Source organism: Erythrolamprus reginae, chromosome 4, assembly GCF_031021105.1.
Source record: "Erythrolamprus reginae isolate rEryReg1 chromosome 4, rEryReg1.hap1, whole genome shotgun sequence".
NCBI classification, from domain to species: Eukaryota; Metazoa; Chordata; class Lepidosauria; order Squamata; family Dipsadidae; genus Erythrolamprus; species Erythrolamprus reginae.
Window position 1 is genome coordinate 851,511 of NC_091953.1, and position 21,196 is coordinate 872,706.

The 21,196-nt window shown below is 48.9% G+C and overlaps 2 protein-coding genes across 2 annotated transcripts; one reads left to right on the forward strand and one right to left on the reverse strand.

Annotated features, from left to right (window-relative positions):
• The first annotated feature begins 1,354 nt into the window (after positions 1-1,354).
• On the forward strand, positions 1,355-7,221 carry LOC139166154 (neuronal acetylcholine receptor subunit alpha-10-like). Its single transcript, XM_070749367.1, has 4 exons — positions 1,355-1,425; positions 2,763-2,917; positions 5,334-5,866; positions 6,686-7,221. Exons 1-4 carry the CDS (start codon positions 1,423-1,425, stop codon positions 7,186-7,188), a joined length of 1,194 nt encoding a protein of 397 aa, XP_070605468.1. The 5' UTR covers positions 1,355-1,422; the 3' UTR covers positions 7,189-7,221.
• A 3,071-nt stretch (positions 7,222-10,292) lies between these two features.
• LOC139167177 (erythroblast NAD(P)(+)--arginine ADP-ribosyltransferase-like) lies at positions 10,293-14,829 on the reverse strand. The gene is made up of 4 exons (XM_070751596.1): positions 14,758-14,829; positions 13,361-14,105; positions 11,829-11,867; positions 10,293-10,393 (listed from the first exon to the last, which is right to left on the reverse strand). The coding sequence occupies exons 1-4, from the start codon at positions 14,827-14,829 to the stop codon at positions 10,293-10,295; spliced, it is 957 nt and encodes a 318-aa protein (XP_070607697.1).
• Positions 14,830-21,196: the final 6,367 nt, after the last annotated feature.

Here is a 21,196-nt window from a genome sequence, read left to right on the forward strand (position 1 = left end):
AATCCACCGAGAGCCCTCCTGTCACGCCCGGTCGGTTCGCTTTAATTAGAGCCCATCGTTTGGCAGACGGGGCGCTGGACCAGGGAGAGGAGCCCAGCAGATGGGCAGCTGAGGGCCCCTGTGCCTGGACCCGAACCCACCTGTGCTCAGAGGAGGGACTCACCTGGGACAGGAGGGAGGCTGCCCAGCAAGTGACCTTCTCCAGCCCTGTTCCCAAAGGTTTCTCCAACCCTGAAACCGTATCATCCCCTGACCCCCAAAACTTCACCCTCAGACTCTCCAGTGTTGACCTCTCCCGATTCCTAAGGGGTCAGAAAGGGGCCTGCATAAGTGCACCAGTGTCCCTTCCGTTCAGGTGGGGGTTGCTGCTCCTGACCTTATTGGTGCGCTGCGCATGCAGCTCTAGGTGTCTGAGTGCATGCGCGTACATACGCGCACACATGTCAGCAAAAAATTGCCGAAATCTTTATTTGTTTATTTGTTTGTTTGTTTGTTTATTAGAGTTGGAAGGGGCCTTGGAGGTCATCCAGTCCAACCCCCTGCCCAAGCAGGAAACCCTACAGCACCCCAGCCAAATGACAGTCCAATCTCCTCTTGAAAATGTCCAAAGTTGGGGAGTTCACAACCTCCGCTGGCAGGCAGTTCCACTGGTTGATCGCTCTGTCAAGTTCCTCCAGGTAGAATCTCTCCTTGGTCAGCTTCCAACCGTTGTTCCTCGTCTGGCCCTCTGGTGCCCTGGGAAACAGTGTAACCCCTTCCTCTCTGTGGCAACCCCTCAAGTACCTGTAGACTGCTATCATGTCCCCTCTGGCCCTCCTTTTCTCTAGGCTATCCATGCCCAGTTCCAGCAACCTCTCTTCATAAGTCTTGGTTTCTAGTCCCCTAATCGTTTTGGTTGCTCTTTTCTGCACCTTCTCCAGAGTTTCTATGTCTCTTTTGAAGTGGGGTGACCAGAACTGAATGCAGTCCTCCAGGTGTGGTCTGACCAGGGCGTAGTAGAGTGGTATTAAGACTTCCCTGGTCTTGGAGTGTATTCCCCTGTTGATGCAGCTTAGGATTGTGTTGGCCTTTTTAGCCATTGCTGCACATGGCTGCTTCATACTTAGACGCCCCGAGTCCATGTGCACTAACTCATGGATACAGAGAGGGAGGGGCTCCAAGGATTGCTGTGTGGTTGGGAGAAGGCAGCAGCATCCCCCTCCCCTCCCCTTGCCTCTCTCTCAGGGCTCCCCTCGGCCCTTCCCTCCCTGGTTCTCCAACCTGGACCTCCTCTCCACAGGCTGCTCAGGAGCTCCGGGCAAGGCGGCCTACCAGCTGTTGCACCAACTCTTTGCCAATTACTCCAGCGCTTTGCGGCCAGCAGAGGACACCGAGCGGGCACTCAATGTCACCCTCCAGGTCACCCTCTCCCAGATCATAGACATGGTAAGGGCAAAGTGGGGGGTGGGGGGGTGGAAGGCCCCATTTCAAAGTTGGGGCCTGGTGAGAATCGGGGATGGCGGGAAGCCCGAGACTCGTGTCCACGATGGCACCTGGGATTTCCGTCGCTAAGAGAGACAGTCCTCAGGGGAGCTTTGCCCCATTGTATGACCTTTGTTGCTGCCGTTGTAAAGTGAATCACTGTCGTTGTTCAGTTAGTCACCTGGTTGTTAAGTGAACCTCACTTTTTAAATGTTTAATTTATTTATTATTAGAGTTGAAAGGGACCTTGCAGGTCACCAAGCAGGAGGCCCTACCCCACCCCAGCCAGATGGCAGCCCAGTTTCCTTTTGGATGTGTCACGTCATAGGGCGTCCACAACCTCTGGTGGCAGGCCGTTCCGCTGGTTGATCGCTCTCACCATCAGAAATAATAATAATAATTTAATTTCTATTAGATTTGTATGCTGCCCCTCTCCAATGACTCGAAGTGGCTCACAACAGGCAATACATCATATACAAATCCAATATTAAAAACAGTTTTAAAAACCCTTATTAAAAAACAATCATACAACCCAAACAAACCAGACAGCTAAGGGGTATCTCAATTTCCCCATGCCTGGTGACATAGGTGGGTTTCCAAGAGTTTACAAAAGGGAAGGAGGGTGGGGGGCAGTCCTAATCTCCGGTGAGAGTTGATTCCAGAGGGCCGGGGCCGCCACAGAGAAGTCTCTTCCCCTAGGTCCCGCCAGATGGCATTGTTTAGTCGACGGGACCCGGAGATGACCGACTTTGTGGGACCTAACCGGTCACTGGGATTCGTGCAGCAGAAGGCGGTCCTGGAGGTATTCTGGTCCAATGCCATGTAGGGCTTTATAGGTCATAACCAACACTTTGAATTGTGACCGGAAACTGGTTGGCAGAAAGTTCTTCCTTATTTCCAGGTTGAATCTCTCCTTGGTCAGTTTCCATCCGTTGCTCCTGGTCTGGCCCTCTGGTGCCCTGGAAAACAGTGTGACCCCCTCCTCTCTCTGGCAACCCCTCAAATACCTGTATAGTGCTGTCATGTCCCCTCTGGCCCCCTCTTTTTGCTAAACCATCCATGTCCAGTTCCAGCAGCCTCTCTTCGTATGTCGGGGCTTCCAGTCCCTTTGTGGCTTTGGTGGCTCTTTTCTGGACCGCTCCCAACAGCCCCCGCCTCTATTCTGACCCCTCAGCAGCTGCAGAATAAGAGCGGAGGCTTCCAGGCCCATCCTAGTGTTTCTCAGAGCTCCCTGCAAAACCCCACGGCCGGCCCCCTTTCTCCGGGGGGGGGCAGCCTTCAGCTTTCCCCTTCTGTTCCAGGACGAGAGGAACCAAATCTTGACCGCTTACCTGTGGATCCGGCAGGTGTGGGTGGATGCTTACCTAAGCTGGGACAAGGAAGACTACGGCGGCATTGACAGCATCCAGATCCCTAGCAGCTACGTCTGGAGACCTGACATCGTCCTTTACAACAAGTAGGTGGCCGAGGGGGGAGGGGGAGGTGTGGGAGGGGGTCAGAACGGCCCCTGGAGAAGGACAAGGCAGTGTCCGAGAGGCTCCCTCTCATCCACGAGGTCCCAGGACCAGCCCTCCTTCCCTGGCAAGGCTGCAACCAGGATAAAACTTTGGAGACCTTTTCCCAAAGGGGCTTTTACCCCCACCCCCCAAGAGTCAGCTGAACTTTCTGGGTTTTGCCTTTGAAGGTGTTTTGCTCCTCCTGCCCGGAGCTTCTTCAGTTCTGACAGGATGGAGGTGAATGGAAGGATTGTTACTCCGTGCAGAGACCCTTGGAAAAACACCTTTGGGGGCTGAAGTAGCAGCTGCCTTGGACGGTCCAGACTTTGAGGGCCCCCAATGCTACGTCTGCTGGAGGGGCTGAGGCAGCACTAGCTGTGGGGGATTCTCTTTACACTCACTGCTACAAGAAATAAAAGGAACATGCAAAGAACACACCCTAGATCTGAAGGAATGAAATGTTCTCATTGAATCCTTTGTTCTGTACAAAGTTGAATGTGCTGACAACAAAATGAAATGGATGGTCAATCCGTGTTGCTTCCTAAGTGGACAGTTTGATTCCACAGAAGTTGGATTGACTGTTATATTGTGTTGTTTAAGGGTTCCCTCTATTTTTATGTCTTGAGCAGTGTATATCAGCACAGAGCAAAGAGCACAGTCACCATGTGCTTTACTGCTCAACTATATAACTATAACAAGGAACTCTACTTAGGACAAAAGAGCAGAGTATATACCCATGATGGTCAACCTAGGGCAGAACCTCGGAAATTCTGAAGAGCTGAAGAAGCTTCTTCGATGAGAAGTGAAACATCTTCAAAGAAAATACCAGAAAGTCCAGTTCCCTCTTGGGAGAAAAAAAAGCACCTTTGAGACTTGTAGGTCAGTCTTTTGTCAGGTGTGGTGGCTCCTCTGAGCAGGAGAGAGAGGCTCAACTTCCACGGGGGCTGTCCAGGACGTTGGCGGTCCACTCCATTTCCCACCATTTCTGGAAGCCCAGTTGATGCTCCGTCCCTTTCCACACTATGATTTCTATCCTATCCAGGCGGAGGTTGCCACTTACTGCTGCTACCGGTGGGCTGTGCGCGCAGCTATGGGTTGCCACTGCATATGATGCATCCCCAGTAGGTTTTGCTTCTGTGCCTGTACAGGGAGCAAAGTCTTGTGAGGGGACGTGTGTGTGGGCGAGATTTTGGTCATGTTTTGCTTCCTGTCCATGTGCAGAAACAAAAAAGCCAACGAAATCTCGTGCGCTTGCCTCCCCTTGCAAGATTTTGCTTCCTGTCCATGCGCAGAAGCAAAATCTCACTAGGACACACACACACACACTGGACACACGAAGCTGCATGCACAGCTCCCGTTATACTACCGATGCGCAGTGTCGCCCACCCTGAGGAGGCACTATCCAAATTGCAAGAAGAAGAATTGTGACGACTTCAACCGTGTAACAAAGTAATCTGATTGGCTGAGAAAAGTATATATACACAATGCAGCTGTGCATAGGTGTGGCTTGTGGATTGGCTTGAAGGTATTGTGGCTTAGTATTTATTTATTGATTGATTGATTGATTGAATGATTGATTGATTTTGTCCAATACACAATGAGGGTTTTAGTGGGTATACACATAGTAAAATACATGATGAAGGTTATAGAGGAGATACTCATAGTAAAATATATCTAAGAAAGAAGAGAAGAGAAGATCTAGGAATAGAACATATCAATGAGAGAATAGAAGAAGAGATAGAGGAATAGAAGAAAGGTATAGGAGATATAGGAGAGCAATAGGACAGGGGACGGAAGGCACTCTAGTGCACTTGTACTCGCTCCTTACTGACCTCTTAGGAATCTGGATAGGTCAACCATAGATAATCTAAGGGTAAAGTGTTGGGGGTTTGGGGATGACACTATGGAGTCCGGTAATGAGTTCCACGCTTCGACAATTCGGTTACTGAAGTCATATTTTTTAAAGTCAAGTTTGGAGTGCTTAATATTAAGTTTAATATTTAAATATTAAATATTTAAAGTATGGTTTAGAGTGGCTTGTGTTGTGAATTGACTGTAGTGGCTGAAGAATTGTAGCTGAATATTACAACTGAGAATAGTAGATAGAGAACTCTTAGTACTTTGTATAGCAACTGCTAGAGAGATAGTTGCAGTGTAAATAGGTAGTATAGGTGTGCTACGAAAGGAGTAAATATTTTCCTAAGAAACTCTTGGATTATCTCCAAGATAAAAAGGTTCCTGACCTCCTGGTCTGAGGTAGGCTGGCCAGCTGCTTTGGCTATCTGGGGGGGCTAGCTTCTGCAAAACGTCACTCCAACAGGAACCCGCTCCCGCTCCCACCCCACCCTGACCGCTGCCCTCCGCTTGCCTCCCAAGTGCCGCTGACCAGTTCACCAGCTCCATGGAGACCAACGTGGTGATCCGCTGTGACGGGCAGGTCCGGTGGGACTCTCCGGCCATCACTAAGAGCTCCTGCCAGGTGGACGTCTCCTACTTCCCCTTCGACGGGCAGCGGTGCCCGCTGACCTTTGGCTCCTGGACCTACAACGGCCACCAGGTGGACCTTCTGAGCATGCAGGAGACGGGAGACCTGAGGGACTTTGTGGAGAGCGTGGAGTGGGAGATGCTGGGCATGCCGGCCACCCGGAATGTGGTCACCTACGGCTGCTGCTCAGAGCCCTATCCGGACGTCACCTACACGCTGCTGCTCAGGCGCCGGGCCTCCTTCTACGTCTTCAACCTCCTGCTGCCCTGCATCCTCATCTCCTCCCTGGCCCCGCTGGCCTTCTACCTCCCGGCCGACTCGGGGGAGAAGGTGTCCCTGGGGGTGACCGTCCTCCTGGCCCTGACCGTCTTCCAGCTGCTGGTGGCGGAAAGCATGCCGCCCTCCGAGAACGTGCCCCTGATTGGTGAGTGGGGGGCCCAAGGGTGTAGATAGCAGTAGCCAGAGCCCTTAGACCTCTATAACGCTTCATGGCGCTTTCCCAGCCCTCTCTAAGCAGTTTACACTGGTCAGCCTCCTGCTCCTAATAATCTGGGTCCTCATTTGACTCCCCTGAGAAGGAAGGAAGGCTGAGTCCACCTGGAGCCGGTGGTGAGATCTGAACTGCTGAACTACAGCTAGCAGTTGGCTGAAGTAGCCTGCAGGGCTGCACTCTAACCACTGCACCATCTACAGATCTATCATCTATCAAGCTACCTTCCTATGCACAGTTATCTTTATCTACTCTATCTATCTATCTATCTATCTATCTATCTATCTATCTATCTATCTATATCATCTATCTATAGATAGATAGATAGATAGATAGATAATAAATAGTAATAGCATAGCAATATCCTTTAGACTTATCTACCGCTTCCTAGTGCTTTTCCAGCCCTCTCTACGCGTTGACAGAATCAGCCTCTTGCCCCCAACAGTCTGGGTCCTCGTTTGATCCAGGAAGGAAGGAGGGAGGGAGGGAGGAAAAGGACCATAGCCCTTAGACTTATCTACTGCTTCCTAGTGCTTTCATAGCCCTCTCTAAGCAGTGGAGAGAGTCAGCACATGGCCTCTGAGCATATTCCTCCTTAGTTCCAGGTTGCTTCTCTCCTTGATTCGCTTCCGTTACCTCTTGTCCCACTCCCCTTCTTTGGGGGCAGCCCCTCAAATACCAGAAGATGCTCTCGTGCCCCCCCCCGGTCCTTGGTTCCACTCACTCCATTCCTTCCTTCCCCCCAACCTCCAGGGAAGTACTATGTGGCCACCATGACCATGATCACCGCCTCCACCGCCCTGACCATCTTCATCATGAACATCCACCACTGTGGCCCTGGGGCCCGTCCCGTCCCCAGCTGGGCCCGTAAGTTCATCCTGCACCACATGGCCCGCATCTTCTTCGTCTACGAAGTCGGGGACGGCTGCAAGAGCCCCCCACACGAGTTGGACTCGCTCCCCCATGCCCAGAGGGCCAACGGCGAGGAGTCCACGCAGGGAGGAGGACCCCCACTGTCCCGAGGGCCTGGACCCGAGGAGCAGCCGCCTTGCCCCAGAAAGACATGTTGGTGCCACCAGGAGAGCATCCTTCGCAACGTGGACTTCATCGCCAACTGCTTCCGAGAACAGAATGTGGCGTCCAGGCGGACGGGGGAGTGGAAGAAGGTGGCCAAGGTCATGGACCGCTTCTTCATGTGGGTCTTCTTTGCTATGGTGGCCGTCATGAGCATCCTGGTTATGGGCCAAGCTGTGTGACGCATGGGACCCACCCAGTGAAGGGCTGACAACATTTTTACTACGACACTGTGGCCGAGGCTTATGCATTTTCCTGCAACATCTTTCTGTGCAAATTGGGGGCTCTGGGGGGGAGCTCCATTTTCGCTACCCCACTGCACTTCTCCCTCCCACATCCAGGCAGCAGCCCACCCCTGGGACCACTGTGTGGCGGGGAAAGACAGGGGAGGACACGTGGGGACACACGGACGCGCATGAGACTTTGGCTATGTTTTCCTTTTCTACACATGCAGAAGCAAAAAACCACTGAAACCTCTCTTGTGCGCATGCGCATCCCCCACAGGATTTTGCTTCCTGCACATGCCCAGAAGAAAAACCTTCCTCGGACACATGTGTGCGCATGCCGGAGGTGCAAAGCTGCATGTGCAGCACATCGGGGGCACACCATCCTGGCACAGACGCATGGAGTTGCAAAGCAGGGGTTGGTGGCTGGTGAAAGCGCTTATGGGTCAAAACAGACCGTTTAATGAAGGGTCATACTAAGGCCCAAGAGAAGGAAGGACGATATTAATTATTAATTATAATTATGACCTTAATTATTTTTAAAATTGGAGACTCAGTTTATGCACTATTGATTGAATACTTAATCATTTTTAAGTGTTAAGTATTAAGTTTTTAAGTACAGTGGTATCTCTACTTAAGAATTTTTCTAGATAAGAACCAGGTGTTCAAGATTTTTTAAATCTCTTCTCAAGAACCATTTTCTACTTAAGAATCCAAGCTCGGAAAAATTTCCCAGGAAATTTGGGAGTGGAACGAAGGCCTGGCCAGTTTCCTGCCCTTCCCCCTTTAATCCCGGCCATCTCGGGCTTTTCTGGGCTGCCAGAGGAGCCTTTTGGTGGTGCGTAAGGAGGCTTTGGCAGCCCAGAGTGAACGGAGCATTTTCCTTTCCCTGGGCATTTGGAGAGGGAATAAACCTCTGCTAGCACCCAGAAAAACAAACACTCCCTGGGCTCTGGGCAGCCACTGTCCTCCTCCTCTTCTTCTTCTTCTTCCTCCTCCTCCTCCTTCCACCCAAATTCCAAGCTTTTATTTCTTTCCCAATGGCTTTGCACGCATTATTTGCTTTTACATTGCTTCTACTTACAAACCTTTCTACTTAAGAACCTGGTCACTGAACAAATTAAGTTCTTAAGTAGAAGCATTCAATAAATGGTGCATAAACTTACTACCCCCACTGTGTCATCCCCCCCCCCCCCATCACTGCTCCCAGTCAACCTCCCTGGGTCATTTCTGGTTGGAGTCACACAACACCTGGGACCAGGTCTGTTAAACTTAGCTTGCCACTTCCGGGGGCCATTCCCTTCCCTTCCAGGTTGGCTAATTAATTTGGGGGTCCTTGAATGTCCAAATCTGGGAAATGGGTCAATTCTGTAGCCAAGTGAAATGTACAAGCATTGCGCAATGGTGGCCGTAGAGACTGACTTTGGGGGACCCTCCTGGAAGGCCCCTGGCCAACCTATCCCATAATATCACTTATTTATAGACACAGCACATAACCATCCCTTCTCCTTTGTAGACTTTGGGCGATCAGGCTAAATTCCTTCCAGACCTGCCCACTGGTTCCAAATAGCGTCAAAATCACTTGTTTTTTACTTTTATTTATTTATTTGTGTATTTGTCAAACAATTGTAGGCTGGTAATTTGTACAAATAAAACATTAGATAAGTAATGATAAAAAGTAACGATAGAAGACATGAGGACAGGGATGGCAGGCACAGTGGTGCGCTTATGCGCGCCCCTTACGGACCTCTTAGAAAGGGGAAGAGGTCAGTTGTAGACAATCTAAAGTTTTGGGGGTTTGGGGAAGAAACCACAGAGTCGGGTAGTGCATTCCAGGCGTTGATCACTCTACTGCCAAAGTCACATATTTTGCAGTCTAGTTTGGAGGGGTTGGCACTGAGTTTAAATCTATTTCGTGCTCTTGTGTTGTTGCGGTTGAAGGTGAAGTAGTCGCTAATGGGAAGGACATTTTGGTATATAATTGTATGAACTATAGTGAAGTCGGAAGGAAGAGGACGGAGTTGTAAGTTGTCTAATCGAAGAATTTCAAGTCTGGCGGAGTCAGGTTCTTTGTTGTGAGTAAGTTATTTTGTTGTTTTGGAGAGGGTTATCGGAAGTTGGTCCTAGGAACGATTCTGATGTTTCGTGATCGCCTCTTGCGAAGGTGGAGAGTCCTCCATTTCCTAATTGGCGCAACTGAAGCTTTAAAAGCAGGGAGGGTCCAACCGTAGCCCTTTTACGACCCCTGGACTTCAACTCCCAGAAGTCTCCAGCCAGCATGCCCAAGTTGAGAACCAGTAAACGAGGTGGATCTTTCTGCCCCTTCCAACTCTATCATTCATGACTGGCTAGGGCAGGGGCAGGCAACGTGGGCTCTTCTAGGACATGTGGACTTCAACTCCCAGGATTCCTAAGCCAATCATGCTATCTCAGGAATTCTGGGAGTTGAAGTCCACTAGTCATAGAAGAGCCAACCTCTGGTCTAGGGCAATGATGGCAAACCTATGGTGGCACGTGGAGCCATATCGGAGGGTGCATGAGGCATTGCACAATGTCAGCACCAGTGTGCATGTTTGTGCTGATCAGCTGATTTTTGGCCTTCTTTTCGGCCATTTTTGCCCTCCCCAGGCTTGAGGAAAGCCTCCTGATCCCTGGGGACAGCGAGAACGGCCCAACAGGCCTACCGGACGTCTGGAGGCTTCAGTGAGACCGGTGCACATGTGCAAGGGGCAGTGTGGGAGTTGTACGCATACACACGGACAGGGCTTTGCATTATGGGTTTGGCAGTGAAGGCCCTGCTTGTCTTTGGTGCTACTGGAGCGCCCCCCTAGGCCACACGCCAAAAACTATTCGCCATCGCTGGGCTGGGGAATTCTGGGAGTCGAAGTCCGTAAGTCTTCCAAAGTTGCACAAAAGTTGGACATCTCTCATTTAGCACAATGGAGCATAGGAAGCGCCACCTTGTGACCCGATGGAGGCCATGGCAACCGGACTCTTCTGATGCTGCTTCTTCTGTAGTGGCACCCACAGAAAAAGGTGGGGAGACCTTCCCAAGCGTTGGATCACAAGAGTCCCGGGGGCCCCAGGAGCCCCACGGCAAGGAGGGGGCCCCAGAGCAGGAGTGGGGCTCGGCCTTCAGCGGAGAAGGGGCTCCAGCCTCCACCTGCCCAGAGAAAGAAAAACAGGTTGGCTCCTCTGCAGACCATGCCCAGCGGTGCCCTTCTCCAGCCCCTGCCCACAACCAGGTGGCCCCAGTTTATCAAAGTCCGTTGCCAGTAAGTAAGTCAGTAAGTCAGTCAGTCAGTCAGTAGGTGTTGTGGTTGGCTCTGGGCCAGTTCCTGCTCCGAGGACGGTGGGTGTTGGTTTGGGAGAATCCTCACATTATCAGAGACCGGTTTTGCTGCCAACAGCTTCGGACAGCAAGGATTCTGTGTCAAGGGCAGATTCTGGGAGTGAAGCAGGATCGAATGATGGGGTAGTGACAGGCAGCCCATTAGCTAATGGCCCCATTAGTGAATTATCATTAGATTCAGAGGAAGAGGGATTCATAGATGCTCGCAGGCGCAGGTTTATGACGAGAAGGGATCAACTGTGCAAGTATTATCGAAAATAAGGGAGAACACCTGTGGCTGGGGCAATTAGGCTACTGGGGCTGTTGATAAATTGCCAGCATCACTGCCTCTTGGTGTGGGAGAATATCCGTTTGGAGAGGGATGAGTGCTGTTTGATTTTGGACTGCTTCAGGATTTACCAGGACTTTTTGACTATATCACAGTTAAGTACAGCTTGAGGACTCTTGAAGGGGGGGGGGGCTGTGACATCTTCACAGCTGCCTTTTATCTGTTCTGCTTTTGCTTTTGCTGTTCACAGCATTCAAGGCTTGTGGTTTGTGGGAGAGCACTTTGGCTGATTAAAAGTGCGTGTGTACAATATTTTTCTTTTGATAAACCAACTCTTTGTTTTCCTTTAAAACAGTGTGTGTGTTTGAATTTACACTTCGGACTTAATTGGGGCCCGTAACGTGAAGCCCAGCATAACAGTAAGTAAGTAAATCAAACAATCAATCAATCAATCAATCAAAGAAACAAACAAACAAACAAACAAACAAACAAACAAACAAACAAACAAACGGAAGATTGCTTTAAACGCCGAGGGTTTGTCGTGTTTGGGGTCAGAACAATGCCAGTCACCATCTCACTCCCAAATCAGGCCGATGCCCTGGGATGGAGACTTGGGAAAGGAGCCGGGGTGGCGCAGCAGGTAGAGTGCAGTACTGCAGGCCACTGAAGCTGACTGTACAGTACATCTGAAGGTCAGGGGTTCAAATCTCATCACCGGCTCAAGGTTGACTCAGCCTTCCATCCTTCCGAGGGGGGTCAAATGAGGACCCAGATTGTGGGTGCAATAGGCCGGTTCTGTTAAAAAAGTGCTATTGCTAACATGCTGTAAGCCGCCCTGAGTCTAAGGAGAAGGGCAGCATAAAAATTGAATAAATAAATAAATGCCCCCAGCAGGGAGATAAAATGCAGCAATTTGGGGAAGGGGAGGGAGGGGGGAGGGGGGGACTTCATGCAGGTGAGCCATCCGCCTTCTCTCACCTGACGTGAAGTGACATTTCTGCGTCCGGCACCTTTTCTCTGCAGAAAGGGAAAGAAGAGGGGGAGGGTGGGAGAGGGAGAGCGAAGAGGAGCGAGGGAGGGGTCGGGGGGGGTTGTTACCTACATCGTCCAAAAGATGCTTTTTATTTTCATTTATTATTTTCATTTTTTTCTTCAAAAGGGAACTTGGACTTTCTTGGGTATATTTTATTCTTTGGAAGCTTCTTCAGTTCTAGCTTCAGTTTTGGGGGGAAACCCCTTTGGGACAAACCATGACCTGGAATGATTGAGAATCCCCATCCAGGTTTCCCTAAAGGAACTCGGTCTATTTAGCCTAAGGAAGAGAATAGGTGGAATAACAGGAGAAGGGGACCACCTTCTGGCCTGCAGATCTCCTGGGGAGTGAAATAATAATAATAATAATAATAATAATAATAATAATAATAATAATAATAATAATAATATTTAGATTTGTATGCAGACGGTCCTTGACTTACAACCTAAGTGAGATATTTGTTAAGTCAATTTTGTCCCATTTTACAAACGTTCTTAGAAACATAGAAATGTAGAAGATTGACAGCAGAAAAAGCCCTCCTGGTCCATCTCGTCTGCCCTTATAATATTTCCTGGATATTTTATCTTAGCATGGATCTATGTTTATCCCAGGCAGGTTTAAATCCAGTGACTGTGGATTGATCAACCACGTCTGCTGGAAGTTTGTTCCAAGCATCTACGACTCTTTAGGTCAAATAATATTTCCTCATTTTTTCCCAAAAGTTCTGCACTACCGGGCAGAATATGCATAAACACTCCCTTATCTTGATACCCATGCCAACAGGTATTCTTAACGTTCTGCTGAAAGTGGTGGGCACTAATCACTGAGCACTTGTTATATGTTGTGTGTGTGTGTTTTATATTATAAAATCAATAAAAATGTTTGGAATTTTTTTTTCTCACGTTGCTTCTGATCTTTCCCCCAACTGACCTCAGATTGTGCCCCCTTGTTTTTGGGTTCATTTTCCTATGAAAAACACTTCCCTCCTGAACCTTATTGAACCCTTTAAACCTATTTAAATGTTTCAATCATGTCCCCCCTTTTCCTTCTGTCCTCCAGACTAGACAGATGGGGTTCATGAAGTCTTTCCTGATAGGTTTGATGCTTAAGACCTTCCACCACTTTTGTAGCCCTTCTTTGGACCTGTTCAATTTGATCCATATCTCTTTTTGTAGATGAGGTCTCCAGAACTGGACACAGTATTATTCCAAATGGGGTCTCACCAGCGCTCTATATAGCGGGATCACAATCTCCCTCTTCCTGCTTGTGATACCTCTAGCTATGCAGCCAAGCATTCGACTCGCTTTCCCTACCGCCTGACCGCACGGTTCACCCATTTGGAGACTGTCAGAAATCCCCTAAATGAGGAGATGTGGGAGACCACCTCATCCCCAGGATCGCCAAGGGTCAGTCATGACTGAATGGGTACCATCACCATCACCCTCATGCTCCATCTACCTGGCATCCTAGCGGTTACCTTTCATGAACACGCAGTTGTAGACACTGTCGTCCTCGAGCGAGAGAAGGTGGATGAAGTTGGTCTCTCGGCCCCTGGTGAAGTTGACCACCTTGAACTTCTCAAAGGGGGGGATGAGGACCTCTTCCTCCCCCGGGAAGAAGGAGTAATTCTTGATGTTGACCCCGTAGCAGGTCTCGATGGTAAAGAAGCTGTCGGTACCAAAGCGCAGGGCGCTCTCGTTGCTCCGCGAGGACGAGGTGAATTGCCCGAAACGGACCGGCTTGGCGTGCTCGGACGTGAAGCGGATGTTCCTGACCCCGCGATAGACCTTCTGGCATCGCGGCTGAGCGGTGAGGCCCAGCAGGTGGAGGGCTCGCGTCAGGAGGAAGTGGAAGGCCTTGAAGTGGAAGTGGCCGAGGTAGCTCTCCCGGGTGCGCCCGGCCTCCCTCACGGCGGTGTTGAAGTCCCTGTGGAAGCGGCCCTGGGCGGTGTAGGCCATGAGGGCGATGGCCTGCTCTGGCTTCAGGCCGTGGGACTCCGGGAAGGAGGCCTTCCTCTCCCGCCACAAGGAGGATGCCGCTGCCCAGGCATCGGCGTAGACTCTGTTGGTGGCAAACTCTGTGCGGTTCAGCTCGGCCACTTCCGCTTCCATCAACTCCGCGCAACCCTTGTACTGGTCATCGAAGGAGGTCGAGGCCATGCTGAGAAGCACCTCCTGGATGGGGAAGAGGTCCCTCCTGGCCTTGAGGGGGAAGGCCCCGATCTGGAGGAGGAGGAGGAGGAGGAGAGCGTGAACGGGCAGAAGGGAACCAGTGGCTCAGACGGGGCTGGGCCATGAAGGCTCTCCCTGGGAACTGGACTGGACTGGACTGAATCGGATGGTTTTAATGGGAGGGGAGGGGAAAGAAGAGGGAGGGAAAGGAAAGGGAGAAGAGGAGGGGAGGGGAGGAGAGGAAAAGGAAAGGGAAGGAAAGCAGTGAATTAGACTAGAATAGACTAGACTAGAATAGAATAGAATAGAATAGAATACGGAGGGGAAGGGAGGGGAGTAGAAGAGGAGAAGAGGAGAAGAGAAGAGAAATAGATAGAGAGAAGAGAGGAGAGAAGGGAAGAGAAATAGAAGAGAAGAGAAGGAGAAGAGATACATAATTGAATGGAATGGAAGAGAGGAGAGGAGAGGAGAGTTGTACCTCTACATGACTGGCAGGGGATGTGAACCCAAATCTCCCTAATTTTAGATTGAAACCTTCATGAGGACATCATGGTGGGTCATTTTAAAAAATTCTACACTGACCTTTGCCTGGTGTCTTGGTTCCTATTGGCCCAATAAAAGTGCTGCTTCTTTATGGCTTTTGGGACAGTTACACTCCAGGGCTTGTTCTGGCCCTTGGAGGTTGGTTGCTTTCCCTTCATACCTGGACATCCCCCACCAGCAGCCACATCCAACACAGCGCCAGAGATGCTCGGGGAAGCACCGGAGGCTCCATCCTTCACTCCTGTCAAAGCAAAACAGAGAGATTGTCATGCCTGCTATTCCAAAACAGAACAGAACAGAGGAGTTGGAAGGGACCCTGGAGGTCTTCTAGTCCAACCCTCTGCTGAAGCAAGAAACCCTATAACATTCCAGACAAATGGATGTCCAGGGTCTTCTTCAAAACTTCCAGCGATGGAGCATCCACAACTTCTGGAGGCAAGAAATTCCACTGGTTAATCGTCCTCACTGTCAGGAAATTTCTCCTTAGTTCTGGATTGGTTTTCTCCACGACTAGTTTCCATCCATCGCTTCTTCCCCTGCCTTCAGGGGCTTTTGTTGACCCCCTCCTCCTCTTTCTTTCTTTCTTTCTTTCTTTCTTTCTTTCTTTATTTTACTTATTGGTCAAACCTGTATAGAATAGTAGTAGTTTGTATAAACATAAGTAAAAAGTAACGATAAAACGGTAGGCACAGTGGTGCAGTTAATTATAACAACAAGAAGAATAACAACAGAGTTGGAGGGGACCTTGGAGGTCTTCTAGTCCAACCCCCTGCTTAGGCAGGAAACCCTACATTTTTTCAGACAGATGGTTATCCAACATCATCTTAAAAACTTCCAGTATTGGAGCATTCACAACTTCTGGAGGCAACTTCTGTTCCACTAATCAATTGCTCTGATTGTCAGGAAATTCCTCCTTAGTTCTAAGTTATTTATTTATTTATTTATTTATTTATTTAGATTTGTATGCCGCCCCTCTCCGCAGACTCGGGGCGGCTCACAACAAAGTGAAAAACAATTTATAACAAATCTAAATTTCTACTAAAAACATTTTAAAAACCCCATTTTCTAAACACACATACACACACACATACCATTCATAAATTGTATATGCCCGGGGGAGATGTCTCAGTTCCCCCATGCCTGACGACACAGGTGGGTCTTAAGGAGCTTACGAAAGGCAAGGAGAGTAGGGGCAGTTCTAATCTCCGGGGGGAGTTGGTTCCAGAGGGTCGGGGCCGCCACAGAGAAGGCTCTTCCCCTGGGGCCCGCCAACCAACATTGTTTAGTTGACGGGACCCGGAGAAGGCCCACTCTGTGGGACCTAATCGGTCGCTGGGATTCGTGCGGCAGCAGGCGGTCTCGGAGATATTCTGGTCCAGTGCCATGAAGGGCTTTAAAGGTCATAACCAACACTTTGAATTGTGACCGGAAGTTGATCGGCAACCAATGCAGACTGTTGCTTCTCTCCTTCTTTAGTTTCCACCCATTGCTTCTTGTCCTACCCTCATGAGCTGTGGAGAATAGCTTGACTCCCTCCTCTTTTGGGGCAACCCCTGAGGTATTGGAAGTCTGCTATCGTGTCTCCCCTGGTCCTTCTTTTCATCAAACTAGCCATGTCCAATTCCTGCAATCCTTCTTCCTCTGTTTTAGCCTCCAGTCCCCTAAATCCTCTTTGTTGCTCTTCTCTGAACTCTTTCTAGAGTCTCAACATCCCTTTTGCATAGCAGAAACCAAAACCGAATGCCGTATTGCAAGTGTGGCCTTACCAAGGCCTTGTAAAGTGGCATTAACACTTGGTGTGATCTTGTGACATATGAAAGAGATCGGGGTGCTTATAGATTTATTTCAGGATGTTCCTTCCCACCCACTCCCAACTCTCGATCCCTCCACTCGATCCCTCCTGAGCTGCAGGGATTCTTCTCACATTAAACTCAGAAGAAAAGCAGAAACTCAATGTCTCCGTCCCACCTAAAAACCAAGGAGAAAGGCCAGGAGAAGTCAGGAGGGATTGTCTGCCTAGCATTAGGGGCTCAGGTGAGCAACCCACCTTGGGCAGACGCTGTCTAGATGCAAAGACTCACAGAGCTCTGTCCTTTTTGTTTGCAATTTGTTAAATTTTATCTCTTTTTTAGGGGGGGGAATAAAGGTTTTAATTTTTTTCTCCACCTCAAAAAACATACAGAAATGAAAACACAACATCAATGCCTAACATTATATATACTGTATACTGTATAATGTTCTTATCTAAAAAGAAACAAATTAAAAAATCCTAAAATTTTATTTTCATTTCAACTATTGTAACTCCGTCACTCCAACAATTAAGCAAACGAAAATGAACATTTTATATTTAGAACAATATAAATCTTAAAACTACTTTACATTTGTGTTCATGCTGCCACCATTAACCGTCTCTTCTTGTTATGCGGGTTTCTCCCATCCAATTTCTCCTTCTTTTACATTATTTTCAAAATAATAATTTTTTATTTTAACTGTTTTCCTTTTCAAACCATCTTCTTTGTCTTTAATTTTCAGTGTAATTTTCTCTTAAGTAAACATGCCAAATATGGATTGAAGCGCCATGGCACAGATCGATTAGATAAAATCAAAAGGCAAAATAGAAATGTTGACAGCTAATAGCGCTTTGAACCCGAATGAGAACAGAAAACAATCTTTGAAATCCAGGTGACAACATTAGAAAAGGAGGCAGCACAAGATAAACAATGCATACCAAAACAAAACAGATATAAATTAAAAACGTTGATTTAGAATTGGGTGATTGATATTATATTGCATTGTATTGAAATTTGAAGGGATGTGAATTTGTATGTTTGTAAGGGTGGAGGAAATTTTTAAAAAAGTTTGCACCCCCCACGCCCCCGCAAAAAAGAAAAAGGCAATTGCCCCCAGGTTCATCCCGAGACAAGAAGGGCTTAAATTCAACCAATGGATATTCACCAGGAGGCCACTGAGCAATTCTGCCAAATATACCAAGAATGTGACTTTCCTAATTTCTCTCTCGCCAAGTTGCAGGAGGAAGAGGAAGAGGAGGGGGAGAATTAAAGAGTTTCAGGGTGGTCCAGACTGGGATGAAGGAAGGGGAGGCATTTACCTCTCTTGTACAGGCTGGGAACGATGGGCTATGTTGTGGCTAAGTCCTCTTTCCTTCTTCCATCCCTTTGCCTGCTTCCTCGGTGCCTCTTCTCAGCTGTGGCAGGCCGTCAATGTGACAGGTTGTCAGTCAGAGGGCGCTTTTTATACACCCCCGCTGGAAGCCCTTGTTGCCTCCAGGGTTATTTATACCCCCTGGTGTCGTACACAAGGAGATCCTGAGTGTCACTGACTTTCAAAACGAGGGAAAGAGGAGATCAAAGTCTCCCGTAAGATCCCACCTGCTCCAAAAGGTTGCGCAATAGACCTGGATAGACACTGAGGATGATGGGAGTTTAATCTACGAGGGTTGTCCGGAAAGGAAGGTTACAAAGCCCATAGCTCTCGTGGGGAACGTTCACGGGGGAAGTTGGTGTGACTGTCGTAGAGCAGGAAGAAGGCGGAAGAGACCGAGCAGTGCCAGGGGTCAGGAGATCATCGACGGGCCTTGTGTTAGAGGTTAGAGATGAGCCTCCTCATTCCATTTCCCTCCAAGGGCGAAGTGCGCGCTGTCATGCGCTACCTGAATGCTGAAGGCAGGAATGCTGCTGTGATGGGGACCAAGAAATGTCCGCGAACATTCCCCATGCGATGGGGGCCCAAGATTGCTGAGTTTTGAATTTTGGGGCTGAAGAAGACTGGACATGGCGCCACTGCCTTGACTGACGTTTGCTCTCTGGAGTCTGGTGATAGGCCTCAGTTTCATCTCCCGTCACTGTACAGTGGAGAAAAACCTCGCCTTCAATCTCGAAACGGTCAAGGAATTCTCGGGTGGCACCAACTTTGTTGACGTTGTGCGCTTCCGGAAGCATCTTGGGGACCCATCGTAGCAGCATTCATGCCCTTCGCATTCAAATAGCGTATGACATTGCGCCCTTCGCCCTTGGAGGTCAACGGAATGAGGAGGCTCCTCTCTCACCTCCAACAAAACGGCCATCGATGATCTACTGATCCCTGGCGCTGCTCGGTCTCTTCCACCGTCTTCCCGCTCCACAATGGAAACAGCCACTTCCTCCGCGAACATTCCCCGCAAGAGCCACAGGCCTTATAACCCGACTTTCTGGCTAAGCCTTGGATGTGGGTCCTTCCATTTGTATTGTACCCTCAGCTGAAGGACCCATTATTATGCTGGAGAACTCCCCCAACATCTGGCGCAAACACCATTGGGAAAGGATTCACATTTCCAGAACAATTTATTAATAATAATAATAATAATAATAATAATAATAATAATAATAATAATAATATTTTATTAGATTTGGGGTCCTTGATGCTCCCTGAGCCTGCTAGGTGATGTCATCAGGGCTAGAAGAGAGGGGGGTTAGTGAAGAGAAGAGGTGGAGGAGAAAGAGAAGAATAACTGTAGGGTCCTTGTAGAGTCGGGGTGGCCCAGTGGTTAGAGTGCAGCACTGCAGGCTTCCTCAGTTGACTGATAGCTGTAGTTCAGCAGTTCAAATCTCACCACCGGCTCCAGGTTGACTCAGCCTTCCCTCCGAGGTGGGAAGGGACCTTGGAGGTCTTCTAGTCCAACCCCCTGCTTAGGCAAGAGACCCTACACCATTTCAGACAGATGGTCATCCAACATCTTCTTAAAAAGTTCCAGTGTTGGAGCATTCACAACTTCTGGAGGCAAGCTGTTCCACTGGTTAATTGGTCTCACTGTCAGGAAATTTCTCCTCAGTTCTAAGTTGCTTCTCTCCTTGTTTAGTTTCCACCTGTTGCTTCCTGTTCTACCCTCAGGTGCTTTGGAGAATAGCTTGACTCCCTCTTCTTTGGGGCAACCCCTGAGATATTGGAAGATGGCTATCATGTCTCCCCTGGTCCTTCTTTCCATCAAACTGGACATTTACCCAGTTCCTGCAACCATTCTTCGTATGTTTTAGCCTCCAGACCCCTAATCATCTTTGTTGCTCTTTTCTGCACTCTTTCTAGAGTCTCAATAACTTTTTTTTAATATCGTGATGACCAGAACTGGATATACAACACGTAAACCGCAAAACAGAATAAAGGAGGCCACGAAAACAGGTGAATATTTGGTATTTATTTGTTTGTTAATTATTTTCAAGGCAACTTTGAGTGGCTTGCAGCTTAGATAGCAAGACCAGTGGGATGAGTCAAGCTCAGTGCAGAGCAGTTGTCTCATTGTTTATTTATTTGCTGGAGATCGTCCTAAATCAGTGATGGCCAAGCTTTTCTCCCTCAGGTGCCGAAAGGACACTTGTGCATGTGTGCTATTGCGCATGAATGAGTGCTCACACCCATCATTCAATGCATGGGGATGGCGAAAATGGACCCCACTGAAAGAGCCCATTTCCCAATCTCTGGGGGCCCCGATAGATCCATTTCTCACCCTCCCCAGGCTCCAGAGGCTTCCGTGGAGTCTGGGGAGAGCAAAAATGCCCTCCCCCCTCCCCCCGGAGACTCTCCACAAATGCCTTCCCGGAGCCTCCGGGCGAGCCAAAAATCAGCTGGCCGGCACACACACTCATTGGAGCTGAGCTAGGGCAACGGCTCAAGTGCCAGCGGATATGGGTCCACCTGTGCCATAGGTTCACCATCACTATATGGCCAATGAAGCATCTCATTATTCTGAATTGTCTAAGTCTAAAAGGTTATAGGGTGGAATCAAGCTGCTGTGCCTAGTTGAGGCAACCCACTCCTTTTATCAATTTAAGGACATGATATTCCCTTAGGCCTTTTCCCTTCATTTAAGGCAGAGTTTTTCAATTATTTTCTGTTACGCCCCCTATAGGAAAAAGTAAACATTTCGTGTGTGCCACCAAATCTCTCCTGGGATGGTTGCTTGCAACATTCGGTACGTTTGCACTGAAAAAACTCAAGCGGCTTATCAGCGCGACTGGGGTGTCATGTGTTTCAGTGACGCCTTAATTTATTTGGCTTCCTGCTGTCCACTGCCCACATTTTTAGACGCAGTAAACATCCCGGTCTTTCCTCGTCTCCCACCGCAGTCACCGTGAGGCCAAGTGCTACTTCCTGTTTCCTCGTCTTAGCTTTCGAGAGACTTTTGTTTGTGTCATTATCTCCGTCTCTCTCCTCCTCTCTTTTCATCCTCATTAAATACTTTTCCATGGTGTCTCTTAAAAGTTTGTTATCTGCACTTCATATCTCCTGCTCAGTGCTGTGTGCTATTGTTTGGTGCAAACAACCCCTACTCCCTGCGGCAAAAAACCATGTTCCCTGGGGTCACGTGCCCCCCCTGCATTGCTCCACATCCCCCCTGCTGGGCCCACCCCACTATTTGAGAAACACTGACCTAAGGTCATCAGGACCCTTCTGTGCCCCTAGGACAAAAATTACTTGCTTGTTCAGCTCTTCTATTGTTCTAGCTAAGAGCGAAAGGTTAAATTAGCCATTCCATGCTCACCTGCTGGCTTGGTATGGACTTTCTGCATGTTGTGTATTGACCTGTGACTAGTTAGCCACCTTTGGAC